Here is a 15756-nt window from a genome sequence, read left to right on the forward strand (position 1 = left end):
TATAAATTGCCAAATCCAGCAGGCTGAACTGCAGGCCCCCTTCTGTGATAAAAATAAAATAACAGCTTGAAGTCGGAGGGCCGAGCTGTGGGGCTGGCAGGAAGCGCTGATTAAAGGGCAGGTGGAAATGATGAGGCTCCGAAACCGGAGGTTTCATCTTCCGCTCTTGAGTGAAAAATGCAGATCTGGGAAGTTTTGCTGACTTGGTTTGTGGAGCCTCCAGCTTCTCACACTGCCATCCTTGAGCTGCCCGTGGCTGGGAGCACCCAGAGGTAGCAGAGAGCTGCTGGTCCTTCCTCCCTGCAGGATATGCAGGGGTTCAGCTGCAGGGAGCTGCTCTGGAAATGTTCATTTGAGCCATACCCAGAGAAGATGCACAGGGTACAGCAGGCTTGGCCTCACCCCTCATCTTTCCCTGGCAGGTAAAACCCCACTGATTCGTGACTTACCCAGACCAGGAGCTAATGTGCCATGAAATTGCTGCTCAACCAGGGGGGTACTTTATTCTGGCAGAACTCTCCCTGTGTGTTTACTCTGCTTTGAACTCAAGATATTTGCTTGGGAGAAATTATTTTAATTTTTTTCCCTTTTGCCAGCAGGCAAACCTGTAGCTCCCTTGCCTTTGGGCTGGGAGATCACTGTGAAATTGCAGCAGGAAAGGTTTCGGTCCCCTGAATATCCTTAAACTCCATGGGTGCCTTGTTGCTATCAATGCTGGGGGTGGGGGGAAAAAGCACCTTATTTCCTCTCATAAAGTTTGTCCAACTCCCCCCCGGGCAGCAAACCTTGCTTTGATATTAAGGAAAATTGTTCTGGTTTTTATTTTGGATTTTTTTCACATTCTGAACATGGTAGGAAGGTGCAGTTACCTTGGAAACAGCGGTGGGATGCTGCTCGGTGGCAGGGCAGCACTCAGGAAAAACTCTTTTGGGAAGGTAGGCATGGAAAAGTGGGGTTTGCTGGGTTCAGATCTACCCTGGAAGTTCCAGGTTGGGAGCCAGGAGAGAGGCTGCTCCGTGCCCAGGCTTTGCTGTGCAAATCAGGCCTGGGAGCCTTGGAGAAGGTTAAGCCGTGTTTTTGGGAAGCCTGTCTTTTTAAAGCTTCTCCTCTGCTTTGGATTAGTGAGACGTGCTCAGATCATCCAAAGGGAAAGAATTCCCCAAATCAAAAGGACTTTTGCTGCTGAGGCTCTCCTGGTTTTGTTCTGCTGCCCTGCCCCATCCGTGTCCCATCCCAGGAGACGCTGCTGTTCCTGGATCCTGCGGATGCCATAAAGGAACACTGCGAGGATTAAAAGCTGTTGGTGTTTTTCGTTTTAACCAGAAAAGTATTTCCATCCTCACTGGGTTTAATTTACAGTTTGCAGCCAGATTGGAGCTGGGAAGGGATCCCACTGGTGGCTCATTTGTTTGAAGGTGTCACTATACAAACACACTGGGAATGCCAGCGGTGCTGGAGGGGAGGATGTGCCAGCAGCAGCTCTCAGCTGTGTCCCAGCCATTCCCAAACCTTCCCTGGGGAGACCCTCCATCTCCTGGGGCACTGCTGGCTGCTGAAGGATGGGGATAAGCCAGGTAAAGCCCAAGGAAGCAAAAGCCCCACCAGTGCTGGGTGAGCCTCATCCCTCTCTCTCTGCTCCCAAGGATGCGCCAGCCAAGCTGGGAACGGCCACCAGCCCTCCCAGCGCCAAGCCACGTTTCATAACAGGGCTCCCAGCAGGATGCTTTGTGTTTTATAATGTCTGCAGCCTGTTCTTCAACATCTCCGTGCACTCCTTTTGTGCTCAGAGGGGGAGCAGCCCGCGTTTGCCGGGTGCTGCAGGTTAATCACATCTCTCCTCCCTTGCAGCCGCGCTGGGGACGCTGGATTTCAGTTTGCTCTACGATCAGGAGAACAACGCTCTCCACTGCACCATCAACAAAGCCAAGGTACGGCTCTGGGGACAGCGAGGACCGGCTGTGCCGAGCATCCCTGGGATCCACCGGCTTCCAGCTCCACTTTCATCCCATCACCTCTGCCCTCTCCTTCCCCTCCACCCTCTCGGGGCGTTCCCAGCATCGGGAGCCGGCTGCTCATCCCCCGTGACGAGCTGCGATTGATGCTTTTTCCAGCAGCCCGTCCCGATGTTGTTATTTACTGTGACCGGCTGTGGGTTTATAAATGGCTCTTTTAAATGCTGCTAATCACGGCCCCGAAGTGCTGCGCCTCAGCGCCTTTGCTGTCGGCGTGATTGAGGCAATTAGGGGCTCTTTGCACATTTGGGAGCAGAAACAGGGAACTGAGGGCCAGGGGAAGTGTGGAAGGGGCTGTGGGAGTGTGGAAAGGGCTGCTGGGCTCCTCTCTGCATCACCCAGTGACCACCAGAGAGACGAGGGCTCCAGGTGGCTTGGGGAGAAAAACCCTCAATCCCTGCAGATGTTGGGAAGGGATGGAGGGTTTTTACAGAAGGCAGGAGAAGAGGCTGTGAACTGAGCCCCAGAGGGTCAGACCACACTGTTTGCCTTCGAAGGATGCTCCTTTCCCCTTCACGGCTTGTCTGCAGCCCCCACCCCAGCGTTCTCCAACACAAGCACCGAGGCTGGATTTTGGGAATGCGCATGGAGGGATCTGTCCCAGCACTCCTGGAGCTGCTCCTGGCAAGGGCAGCACCCCCAGCTCCCAGGCAGGACAGCAGGGCAGGCCTGAGGCACACTGGGCTTTGCTTCCCTCCCTGTCTCCCCTGAATCCGCCGGCAGCCTCTGGGTCAGGCTTCCCTCGGCGCACACGGGAGCGGTGCCAAGGAGGAGATTTCTAATTGGGTTTGGAGTGGGTGGAAGACAGGGAGGAAGGAGAGCTCTGGGCAGCAGCTGATAAATCTCACATCAGCGAGAGCACAGGCAGGGCTGACAGGGGAGAGCCCTGGTCCCTGCTGTGCCCACCAAGGGCCGTGGGGGTACCCCAGCATCACCCCTGCCCACGGGGAGGGCAGAGCCCCCCTGGCCACCCTGACATTCGAGCTCTGGAGTCCTGTTCATTTCCATTCTGCTCTCATTCTCCCATTTTTCTCTTTTATTTACATTGCCATCTGCTCGCTCTCATTTCATCTCTCGCCTGGGGAAAGCTGCCAAAACTTGACTACAGAAAGGTAAGGGCCAGGACCCTGCTGGCTCCGGGGGTGTTACAAGTAGAGCTGGAGAGAAGGAGATGGGGGAAAAGCCCCAGCAGTGCTGGGATGTCGTTTACCCTTGGATCAGGTCTTGGGTACCTGTGTCACCCTCCAGGGAAACTCCCTTGGGATGTGCCCAGCTCCAGCAGCTCCTGGAGCCTGGGTTGCTGCCAGCAGCCTTTCAAACCTGGGCTATTTCAGCCACGTGAGACACGTTTTCCTTTCTCTCTGATAACCCCAAGCAACCTCCCTCTCTCCCTTTATTTTACTTCTATTACTTTTTAATCTCCAGCACTTTTCTATCTGCTGATGTTCCTCCCGAGTCCTGTTGTCAGCTCCTGGGGAGCAGGCACCAGCAGCAGGCTCAACACAACCTGTTGTGCTCCACCAACAGCTCCCTGCTCTGCAGCCAGCAGATCCTGGAGGCTGGGACAGTCACTCCACTTGGGAATTCACCCTGGTGCTGTGCCTGGGAATATCTGAGGTGTTCCTAAGGTGTTCCTGAGGTGTTCCTGAGGGGTGGAAGCAGGATTTGTAATATTCCGGGTGTCAGCAGGCAGGAAAAGGCAGGAACTGCAAAAGAAGACAGGAACAAGGAGGAACAGGCAGGAGCAGCCAGGAGAAGGCAGGAGCAGCCAGGAAAAGGCAGGAGCAGCCAGGAAAAGGCAGGAGCAGCCAGGCTGGCAGCAGCCACCTCACACTGATGGCTCCCAGCCCTGTCACACTTCAGGCACGGCTGAGCTCAGACTTGTTGTAGCTCAGCTCAGATCAATAGGAGAATAAATCAGGCCATTGTGGAAGTTCATTCCTGGACTGCAGGAGCAGCCAGGCTGGCAGAAGGGCTCTCCCTCTCCCCTGCTGCCCTGCACGAGCCCTGGGATTGTGTGGATCTCTGCTGAGCTGTGTGGGACACAGTTGGGATGGGCTGGGCATCCCCCTCTCCTAGGAAACAGGATGGGAAAGGATTTGATGAACGTGCAGGTACCAGGTTTTGTGCCCTGTCATGCCATGGCTTCACTGAGGGTCTCACTTTGTGCTCAGTCCTACAGAGCCTAACCTGCTATAGGGGATTTATAGGGATGTGCAGCAGCACAGACACAGCAGGCTGTGCTATCCTACAGCTCCAGTGGTCTCCTGCTTTTGGGAGAAGATGCCTGGGACAATCCTCAGGGGTCTGCAGGGCAATGGTGAAGGAGCTCCTGGCCCCAGGCAGGCCATGCCAGGCAGCTGCTGCCTTTTGGAGCATCCTTGGGCTGCTCTCCCTGCACCTCTGGCCAGAAAACATCCAGGAGTTTCCACTCCAATGAGCATTTGGCCATTCCCTCCCTTCCCACCGAGGCGAGTGCTGGAGGTCTGCACTGAGTATTACTTATGTATTGACTCATAAATATTTATCACTGCAGGGAAATTCCTCCAGCTGTCTGGCTCCTCTGGGCTGTCAGGTTGGAAACACAGTTTGCCCCCTTTCAGAACAGGATGCCTCAGCCTGGGAATTACCCAGGCTGGTTTTTGGGCAGGCAGCTCGTTGTGGGTTGAAGGATGGAATGAATCCATCTCCTGTGATTTCTGGACGCCTCTAGCGTGGCATTAATCGGCAGCCCGATTAGCCCAAGTTGTAATTAAATCCTATTGATTAGCTAAATGTCACTGGCACGGGGAGCAGCTGGCAGAGCCTGGGATGCAGGGAGCTGGAGGTCTCCAAAGGATTGCAGCAGAGATTTTGGGGTTGTGTAGAGGAAAAGATGAAACTTGATCTCAGCTCCATAAATCAGTGCAGTAGCAGGAATAGTTGGAGCCAGGGAGGTGCCTGAGCTGGATCTGAGGGGACACTCCGTGCCTTGTCCCTCTCTGCCTCTCATCCCTCTTGGAGAAGCTCCAGGCTGGTGGTCTCTCCACTCAGGGGAAGCAATGTGGGTCCTCCCTGTGTGAGGGATCATCTCCCACAGGAGCAGCCTTGTAAAGCAGAGCCCTGTTAAATTCAGCTCTTTGTGCCAAACACGTATCAAGTGACACAGGAGGGAGGTAGACATGACATTAGGAGCCATTTTCCAGGCTCCTGTCACTCCATCTTCCATAGCACATCTATTAAAAAAGCCTTTAATAGCCTCCTCAGAAGGTAATTTAATTGAGCTGAATTGATGGGTGAATTACAGAGCTGCCTGTCATTCTCCATCCATTTTCCTGGGAATCTGCCTGCTTGGTTCTGATTTCACTCACTGTACAGCCTGGGCAGGTTGGGCACCTCTGACCAGGGAGGTTGGGGACAGCACAAGTGAATTGTGCAGGCAATTCCCTGCAGAGTCTGGGGACAGCCCCTTCCTGCCCTGTCTGTCCCATCCTCATCATCTCCTGGACCAGAGACTGAGTCATTTCACCTCCATTCACTGCTGATATTTTTATCCTTTTGCCTCTGCTGTAGAAGCAAAATCCTCTTTGCTGGGCACCATTTGGCCTCCCTTGCCCCAGGGCAGCACGTTTGTCTCTTGCTCCAAATCAGAGACATTCCCAAGGTCAGGAGCATCCTGGATAAAACTGTGCAGCTCAGAGAGGCTCCTGTAGTGTTGTGGCTGAGGCTGGGTGAGTTATTCCCCACCTGTAAAGCATGGAAGTGATTTCCCCAGCATTTCCCTCCTGGATTTGCCCAGACCCTGGATGATTGCATTCCTTCTGCACACAGCAGTCCATACAAATGCTTCCCTGCCGCTAGATCCCTGGCAGCTGCACACACTCATTACCCAGGCACTCTGCTCATCACCAAAAGGGTGTGAGGACTCTTCAGCATCCCCCAGCCTTGTCTCCATGCCCAGGCTGGAGCCAGGATTGGATGGGTACCTCTGCAGAGAAGCCCTGCTCTGATCCAGACACAGGATTGCCTTCAGCCAGCCCAGCAGTAATTCCTGCAGGGATCCCACAGCCAGGCTGGAAATAATCCAAGGACTTCCACCACAGAGCATTCTCATTTCTGCTTAGGACTGGTGAAAATTAGGCTCCATTTTTCACGCTCCTGACTTGCTTCCCTGCCCTGTGGAGTTTTTTTCCATGCAATCTGTGCAGGTGTGGCTTTGAGCTGGGCTTCTGCATCACCCCTGGATAATTTTCAGGTGGTTTAGAAGAGGAACAGGGGCACAGCTCATGCCCTCCCTCTGCCCAAAGCAGGACCAGCTGCAGGGCACCGCTATAACAAACCTGATCCACTTCATCCTTTAAGAGCTACGAGGGTCTTGCAGAAAATCCATCAGGAATGGCCACAGCGAGTGTTTGCTTGGGCTGGTGCTCCTGCAACCCCAGTTTTCTCTGTGAACACCACAGCATTTGGCTGGCACCAGCCTCCCACTGGCCTGGAGCTGTTCTTCCTTAATAACTGGGAGTAGGTAGGTGCTATCACACCCTCTGGGAGCGCTTGGAAGTGGCACCACAACAGCAGAGGTGTGTGTTTGCTCAGAAGCAATTATTAAATGACAGAACCCTGTAATTTCAAACCTGGCAAATCACTGCACTGATTTGCTTCACCCCCAAATTAATCGTGATGAGGGTGGCAGAGTCGGCTGAGGGAGGGAGGAGTGGATGGTGCAGGTGAGGAGCTTCCCACAGCCCCTCCTGGAATCCTCAGGCTGGAATGCCGAGCCTGGATCCTGCAGAATCCACACTCCCTTCCTTCCCCCGTCCTGGGGAAGCCTCAGCTGCTCCATGGGCCAGAGATATCCCAGGGAAAGAGGCCTCAGTGAGGCCACCCTGCCTGGCCAGCATCCCAAGCTGTCCTGACTCCTGCTTTTGCTGTTCCCTCTCCAGGGCCTGAAGCCAATGGACCACAATGGTTTGGCTGATCCTTACGTCAAGTTGCACTTGCTCCCCGGAGCCAGCAAGGTGAGAGACCTTTTCATTTCTCCTTCCTTTCCTGGGGCTGCAGCTTCTCATTGGAAACCAGGCCTGGGAGAAGCTCCTCACCCCGGGGCTGTGGGCTGCTGCACCCCAACCTTGAATCTCTCGAGTAAAAGCTGTTCAGAGAGAGCAGGACAGCAGAATTTGGGTTGAATCCATCCTTACATGGATGGAAAATGCCTTTCTGGGAAACCACTGGCTGGCAGCCAGGTGCCAGCCCTGATTCCTTACCTTGGGAGCCCAGGATGGGAATGCTGCATTCCAGGAGCCCCTGGGAAGCACCGAGTGAAACAATCTCAGCTATAAACAAATCGGACCCTTTTAATTTCCTTTTTTTCACCCTTATTCTTTTGCATTTAAAACCCCTCAGATCATAATAAAACAGAGTATAAATCATAAGGGAAATATTTCCATCTCCTTAGGTTCAGCGCTTGCTGGAGAGAAGAGTAATTAAAGATATTGATGTGTGGTGAGAGCTCGGTGTAAGAGACGGGAATGTGGAATTTAAATGCTCCATGTGTGTGTTAGGAATATTAATTGCACTCTTATTCCACACGAAAGGAAAGGCCTTTTTTTGGGAGGAGGTGTATTTACTTGTTACAGTTCAGCTGGATTAATTCCTAATGTTCAGGGCGGCAGAGGGAGTTTTTAACCACATTTTGAGTTTCCGCTGCAAACAGAGCCGGGAGCGCTTTCATCAGCAATATTATCAGTCATTTCCATGTTTTGCAAATCCATTGATTAGCATTTCTGCTGGAGCTGGTGGAGACTGGAGAGGCAGGAGGGGAGGGGACACAGGAGCTGTGGGGGGAGCATCTCTGCTCCAGCTCTGTGCTTTGCTCGGAGCAGCACTGCCCGGATCCCCCCGGGAGAGGGGAGCAGCTCTGGGGGATTGTGGATTTGTCCTGGCCTGGGTGTTCCTGCACAGCAGTTCCAGCAGCAGGACAGTCCCCGAGTCCCTTGGGTGTTTCTGTCTCAAATCTGGGTTCTCAGCACCCTGTGGGTGTGGGAAGCAGGGCTGGATTCATTCCCCATGCAGAGCTGGTTGCTGACTCCTGAGTCATTCCAGATGGGAGAAAAAGGCACTCCCGGAGCTCAGCTCCTCTGGTCTCGCTCGTGTCCCTTCCCAGGGCAGCTTTGGCAGTGGGGTGATGTTCATCATGTCACCCCCCTGGCTAAGCCCGTTTTCCCCCCCAATCCCTGGAGCCCCAGGGTTTGGATCTGGTACCCGCAGGTCTGAGCAGGCTGTGGGTGCTGTCCTTGTCACTCAGGGCTCCTGAATGCAAAGTGGGAAATGCAGCAGCTTCCCATAAAGATCCACAAAACAACTTGGAGGTTTGGATGTGCTGAGAGTTTCTTATGCCCAGCAGCAGCTGAGGCAGGGATTGAGTTGTCTGACACCTAATTAGAGGGAAAATTGCTGCTGTGCCAGGCTGTGCCAGGCTGGGAGCCTGGTGGAGAAGCCCAGTCTGCAGCCTCAGCCTCTCTTTTCTGCTCTCCCCAGAAGTGAGGGGGGCTCAGGGAGTAAGGAGCTCCATGTCCCCTGAGCTGGGGAGTGGCTGTGTGCCAGGATGTCCCACCCATGCAGGGGACACAAGCCCTGCTGTCCCCGTCCTCCCCTTCAGCAGTTGCTGACAAAACGCCTGTCAGGGAAGCTGTTTGGAGTCAGGCAGGATCAAGAGCTGTGCTTGGGAGCAGGAGTGCAAACAAACAGCCAGAACAGCAAATTGGTGTTTTTATTAAACCAAAATGGATTTTTTTTCCCTCCCCCTTGCTCTCTCCTGCTGCTGAAATGAATTCCCAGTCCGTGCTCTGCCAAGGTTCCCGTTTTGCTGGCTGTTCTCAGGATGAGGGGTTGGGTTGGGTTGGAAATGAGTGAGCTGCTGTGTCCCTGCCCCTCAGGTTTTTGCTGGATTTAGGGTGGATTTGGGAGAGTTACAGCACTGGGACAGAAGAGTGACAGCACAAATTGCCCCTTCCTCTCCAAACTGGGCTTCGACTCCTGTCCAAACAGCCTCCTCTGTGGGAGGACTGACCCCACTGACCCCCTTTGCTTTTCCAGGCAAACAAGCTGAGAACCAAAACCCTGCGCAACACCCTGAACCCCACCTGGAACGAGACCCTCACCTACTACGGCATCACCGACGAGGACATGATCCGCAAGACGCTGCGGTAGGGCCCCATCCCAGGGGGACACATCCCCTCCCTCAGCCCCAGCTGTCCCTCCCCACCCCGGTGACAATTTCACCCCCCTGCTCAGCCCCACAGGAGGGCTCTGGGCAGAGCTGTCCCCAGGGAACCCATCTGTCACCTCCAGAGCCGCTGACCCCTGATTTACGGTGGGGTACCCAGTGAGGAGCCTGCTCCTGCTGCATCATTAACCTCAGAACTCTCTGGCTGGCTCCTGCCTGCTGAGGAGCTGTGCTTTGGGTTTAACCTCTTCCTGCCCAGCTTTCAGGGACACACGTTGAGGCTTTGCCCTCGTGTCTTGCTGAGAAAATCTCCTCAGGGAAGTTCTGGGCCCCTTTCAGAGCTGAGCTTTTTGTGAGAAATCTGGAGGCATCTGTGAATTATTGTCCAGCTAAACAAAGAATGAAAGTCTTTGTTTTATCATTTTATTTTGTTGGCTCAGTCTGTGAATTCAGCATCTCCTGGCAGCATCTCCCAGGGGCTGGGAGAGGTTGTGTGAGGATGGAGGTGGGCAGGGGCAGAGCTTGGAACGATGCTCTGCAGGGAGCAGACACCTGTGAATGCAAAGATTTTTCATGTTTTGGCTTCTGTCCCACCTGGATGAGGGCCAGAATTGTGGGCAGCCTCCATCACCACACTGATCTGGGGCTGTGCTGCAGGATTTGCTGTAAGATCCACTCTCAAAGAAAGGATTTTGCATCCTTCTCCAAGGACTGGGGGCTTTGCCAGCTCCGTGGCTGGAATCCCACCCTCCTCATTTGCAGGTGCCCTGGGATTTTGTGATTTTCCTCACTCCAGGAGCACAAAGCTGCCTTGTGGAAGGTCCTGCTTGGAGGTGAAGCGGGGCAGAGCCCACCTGTGGTGTGCAGGGTGATGGGAAATTCAGCACCGTGGATTATTATTATTATTTTCACTTGGGAAACATTAGTCATGCTGGAAGTGCTGCAGGCTGGTGGGGCTGGGAAGCCTCCAGTTTGTTGTTATTATTGGTGGGTATTTTTTCACTGCAGGCTTTGAAGTTTGCAGCTTCCTCGAGCGTGGAAATTGGTTTGTAAGGAGCTGTTGGCCGAGTTGTCTGCTGGAAGTCAACAGGGAGCAGGAGGGCTCGACCCCCACTCTTTCAGGGCTCTGGGAGCTGCTTTTCCCTTGGGAAGGGCTGTTTATCCTAGAGGCAGCAGGGAGCTGTGGGATGGGGGATGCACCAAAATATGTCCTGGGCTGGATTTGCCTTTCTCCCCACAGAAATTCTGCCCCATCCCATCCCTGCCTGCCAGCCTGGGTGCTGTGGAGCTCCTTGTGCCCTCCCCAAAGCTCAAAACTGTGCATGGAGCCCTGTACCCCAGCTGGGAGCCCTCAGTCCGCAGGAGAATGTGGCTGGATGGACTCTGAAGATCATCTCACTTGGGCAGGGACACCTCCCACCGTCCCAGGCTGCTCCAGCCTGGCCTTGGACACTTCCAGGGATCCAGGGACAGCCACAGCTTCTCTGGGCACCCTGTGCCAGGGCCTGCCCACCCTCCCAGGGAAGGATTTCTTCCCAATATCCCATCTAAACTGGCCATCTGTCAGTGTTCTGCTGTGGCTGGAGCTGTTTCTCTGCTATGAGCTGGCCCTTCACCCTCCTCCTGCAGGAAACGTCTCCATGCACTGCCCTGCCTTGGGTGCTTTGCTTCACCCATCCGTCTTCTCCTCAAAATATCTCCTTTTCCACGAGGAAAAGCCAGCTTCAAAGCCAGGAGGATGCTGGTTTTCCCTGTGCTAATCAGGAGAGGCTCCTGCCAGGCAGCTGGTGCTGCTTGAAAGAGCATCAGCGATGCTCCCCTCGGTCTGGGCGGTGACCATTCCCTGGGAGCCTCCCTGGTGCTGAGCTGGCCAAGGACTGCAATTCCAGAGTCTCTTTAATGTGAAAATAAAGGCAGAGATCAAAGCTGCCGCCAGCCTTTGCCTCCCTGCAGCCTGGAGATGCGTCAGGGAAGCTGGAAAAGCACCCAGAAATCTTCCCTGCCCACCTGGTGGGACGTGTCCAGCATGGATTGGTGGGGTGGTGCTGGCGTGGGGCACTCTGCCAGTGCCTGCAGCCTTTTAGGGGGGGACAAGTGGCATTTGTCACAGCAGCTGGAGTAGGAACACCCCTGGAGCTGGAGTGGGATCCCCTCCTGCCCAAGCCCCCCAAATCATGTCTGGGTTCTCTCTCATCCCTGCGTGTCCAAACTGCTGCAGTGACTCTGCTGTCACAGACCCCAGGAGCCATCAGGGTTCACTCCCCGAGGTGAAGGAGAGGTGAAGGCAGCCCAGCTAATTGCAGTGTCAAGCAGGATTTTGTTAATGAACCAACCCCCTCAAAAGCCAGCAGATATTTGGGATTTCGTGGAGCACAGGAGGTGGGAGGATCTCGAAAGGTCTCATCCATTCATTGAATTCAATATCCCTGAGTGTAGCCCAAGGCTTAGCAGGGATGAAACCACCCACCAGCCTGGGAAAAGGCAGGTTCAGAGCCACACAAAACACACTGGAATGCACAGAGGAATGGGATTGGGGACAGATTCCCTGCCAGCACCAGGGGGAAATCCCACCCTGGAGCCCCCATTCCCACCTGGACTGACACCACAGGGAACAACGTCAGGGGAAGGCAGAGAAATGCTGCAGGGGAAGCTGGAACAGGCAGAACACAATCTCCTCCATTTCAATAATACATGTAAGATACAATAAATAAATTGCATTCATAATAAATACCCGAGCTGGCCAGATACTGGATACAATTATTCATATCCAGATATATTGGCAAGGTGATGCATTATTCATGGGGTACTCAGCTAGCCCACGAATGCCAGGAATTCTTTGTTTAATCATGTGTTTGACAAACATCATGACTCATTAAATATATTATTCAGAAAATAGTATTTGATCAGGACTAATAGGCAGAGTGCAGCCACTTCAAGGTTTGGGGTCCCAAATTGCTTTACCCTGGATGAATGAGGTTTGCTTGGAATTGCAGGTGCATTTGTAATTATAGCTCACTTCTGCCATAGTTTCTGTGCTCAGACTTGGAGGTATTTTGTGATGGAGCCCATCATGGAATTCTCCTTTTGTTTTCTGGAGAACTGGACTTTTCCCAGGGTGTTATTTTGTCTCCTTGCCTGGTTTTGCCTGTCCTTAAACCAAGGCAGCATCGCCTGCTCCTTATGGAGAGCCTCCTATGCTGCCATAAGGGATCCCAGACACAGGGGATGCACCTGGGGCTCTGCTCTGTGAGTTTTTGTGGAAAAGGATCCTTGCTGACCCCCTTTCCACGCTGGGAAAGAGGCCGAGGAACTCGTGTGAGGGAGCAGAAGCCGTGAGTCAGCTGCTGGAGCTGTGCAGTGAGTCAGGACTAACCCAGGAGCCTGGGCTGAGTAGGAGGGAGGAGAAGTTTAATGAGCAGTGATTGTTCATTTGCTGCTCAGTTTCCTTCCAAGGTGGTTTTCACAGCCCTTAACGTGGAGATCAGGACCCCACAGTGAGGATATCAAGTGAAACACAGGGCTGGAGGGATTGGGATTGATAAGGAGAGATGAGAAAAGGGTGAAGCTCCAGTTAGAGGCTGGGGATGGAAGGTGAACGAGGCTGCCAAAGGCATCTTGTGCTGTTTGTCATGGGGCTGATTTTCTAACCCAAGGCATAAAAATTCCACCACATTGATTTCTCCTAATAAAATCCAAGCTGGTGTGATTGCATTACGCCTTTTTCCAACGGGAGGGCCGGGACTGGAGCTTCCTGCTCATCTCACTCAAAGCTCTCTGCCTTCACTGATGGGCCAGGGCACTGCAGGGCTGGAAATGCCATTCCAGAGGGGATGAGCTGCAGCTGGGAAGAGGAACTGGGACTGGGGGCTGAGCCTGAGGCAGGGGAGAGCTGACACAAAACCCCCACTGGGCATCACACAGAGATGGGCACAAAATGTGGGGACCCAGCTGAGCCGTGGCCAGAGGTGCCAAGGGAGAAGAAGGGGGCTGGGAGAGGCCTGGAGCTGTCAGGACACTGTGCCAAAAACGACTTCCCAAGGCCCTTCCCGTGTCCCTGAGGGCACTGACACAGGGCCCAGAGGGGTCTCTCCCAGTGGGACACTGGGGATGCTCTCCCTGCTGCCACCACTGGAGTTTTCCACGTTTCCTTCCTGGGCTTTTGCCTCATCCTGAGGCTCCTGAGTCTTCACAGCAAGCAGGATGCTGTGTTTGGGATCCTGCTGTGCTTCTGGGGGGTACCTGGACACTGTCAGAATTGTTTCTCACATTTTTAAGAGATAAACCATCCCAAACCCTGTGTCCCTGAATGCCCAGGAGTTGGTACTGCTCCACAACTGCTGGGTGCACACACAGATCCTGGGCTGCCAGATCTCTGTGAGGCCACGTCCCTTCCTGTCCCCTCCTGTCCCCTCCTGTCCCCTCCTGTCCCCTCCTGTCCCCTCCTGTCCCCCCAGCTCTGCCCCATGGGGCAGGGGCTCCACACTCCTGGCAAGTGCAGCTCTGGCTCTGGAGCTGCTGCTGCTCCTTTGCTGCTTCTGCTCTTCACAAGAAAGAGGAGGGGAAATGGGGAATATCGTGCCTGCATCTGAGATTCTCTTTGAGGATTTTTCCGTTCTGGTGGGGTGTTTTTTTCCGTGGGTATCTATAGTAACGCTGCATCCAGCCACAGTTTTCTGGAGTGCAGCATTCCCTGTTTTCCTGCTTGTGCTTTATTTTTTTTCCCAAATCCATTTCCTCTGCTGCTCCCAAGCCCTGATGATCCTTGTGCTGTGGCACTGAGACATCCCCATGGCTTCTTTGTTACTCATTTGTGAGCATGAGGGTGGTCAAACCATCCTTGGATAAGGCACTGAAGTATCCACAGGTAAACAATCTGTAGATAAATCATCCATGGATAACACATCCATGATATTATGGGTGTGCAATTAGTTACTCTCAGGTGGGATCACAGGGCACTATTTATCTTTAATTACTAATTATTAATCTTTAATTACTTTCCCCCTTCCCCTGGAGCAGAAGTGGGAAGATGGACACCGAAGGGACTGGGTGAAAAACAATCAGGTGCCCAAAAGATGAGAAGACACTGTAAGAACACTTTTTTTAAAAAAAGGAGAAAGGATGTAAGGGAAGGGAAAAGAAACGCCTTTCCTTCACGGGGAGGGAGCCCAGCCAGTCCCTGTGTGGCTCCAGCAGGGATGCAGGATGCTCCCTTTGGCTTTCTCCATTCCCAGCACAGCTGGGAACAGCTGGTCCCTCAAGGCACCCCTCTGCCCCTCTGGGATTTTGGGAGCTGCGAGCAGAGGCTCTCTGCAAGTGCTAACTTTGCTCCTCTGCCGTCCCTCCTGACGCCCAAAGCAGGCTGGGAAGCAGCAGAGGAATGACTCATTAGCTGCCAGCTCAGGGAAAAGCATTTATAGCTGTTTTCATGGAAAACAGCCTGGGCTCAGCACCACATCCCTGCCCTCAGACACAGCTCCGCCACTGGGACGCATCCCGGGATCCCAGCGGGGCTGGGAGAGCTCCACCTGCCCAAGGTGTGATGTTTTCCATGGTCTGGGTGTGGAAATCACTCATGGCCTTGTGTGCTCGGTGGGAATGGGGGTGGCAGAACCTCTCTGTGTCCCAGCCAAGGTCACCCTGGGAGCTGCCACCTCCAGCAGTGCCCGAGCTCCGAGGGAAGGAGCTGTGTGGAAAAAAGGCTTCTCCCAGCCACACAGTCCAAGGGAGCCACGAGGAAGAGCCTCCATGGCTGGGCAAAACGCACCCCCAGCAACTCTGAGTAATTTTGCCTTAGTCCCTGATGACTCTGATGTTTCAGTGGAAGGGTTTAGGATGGCTGAGGCTCCAGCTTGCTTTTCCAGCAGTGCCTGGGCTGGGATGTGCGTTTGGACACAGAGACTCACACCCTGAGCTGCCCTGTGCATTCCAGCTGTGTTCCAGCTGTTTTCCAGCTGTCTGCAGAGGAGGTGCCCCGTCCATGGCCTGGGGAAGGGGGACCTGCAGAGCACGGGGGGCAGCCCCTCCCCTCTCTGCAGTGTCCCCGCTCAGCCCGTGCCCCTTGCAGGATCTCGGTGTGTGACGAGGACAAGTTCCGCCACAACGAGTTCATCGGGGAGACGCGCATCCCGCTGAAGAAACTGAAGCCCAACCAGACCAAAAACTTCAACATCTGCCTGGAGAAGCAGCTGCCGGTGAGTGAGGGGGGTTCAGAGCCTCGTCCCACCTTGGAATCACAGACACAGCAGCTTTTCCCTGTGGCATGTGGGAGCACGGAGCTGTGTGGCCCCTAAACATCATCAGGGATGCAGGGAAGAGCATCCCTGGGCTGAGGAGGTGTCTGGCTGCGGCTGTATCGCGGTGCAGCCCCCAGACTGGGTGCATTCCCTCCCCAGATAGATAAAACAGAGGACAAGTCGCTGGAGGAGCGTGGCAGGATCCTCATCTCCCTCAAGTACAGCTCGCAGAAGCAGGGGCTGCAGGTGGGCATCATGCGCTGCGCACACCTGGCTGCCATGGACGCCAACGGCTACTCCGACCCCT

At 54.1% G+C, this 15756-nt stretch overlaps 1 protein-coding gene across 1 annotated transcript in view; it reads left to right on the forward strand.

Annotated features, from left to right (window-relative positions):
- DOC2B (double C2 domain beta) overlaps nt 1-15756 on the forward strand; it is a 28748-nt gene that overhangs the window by 8858 nt on the left and 4134 nt on the right. The window contains exons 2-6 of the mRNA XM_019008650.2: nt 1849-1928; nt 6935-7009; nt 9087-9196; nt 15281-15407; nt 15609-15756. The exon at nt 15609-15756 is cut by the window's right edge and continues 6 nt beyond it. Of these exons, the coding sequence (XP_018864195.1) occupies nt 1849-1928; nt 6935-7009; nt 9087-9196; nt 15281-15407; nt 15609-15756 (540 nt within the window). The remainder of the gene's footprint in view (nt 1-1848; nt 1929-6934; nt 7010-9086; nt 9197-15280; nt 15408-15608) is intronic.

Source organism: Parus major, chromosome 19 (assembly GCF_001522545.3).
Source record: "Parus major isolate Abel chromosome 19, Parus_major1.1, whole genome shotgun sequence".
Classification (NCBI taxonomy): domain Eukaryota; kingdom Metazoa; phylum Chordata; class Aves; order Passeriformes; family Paridae; genus Parus; species Parus major.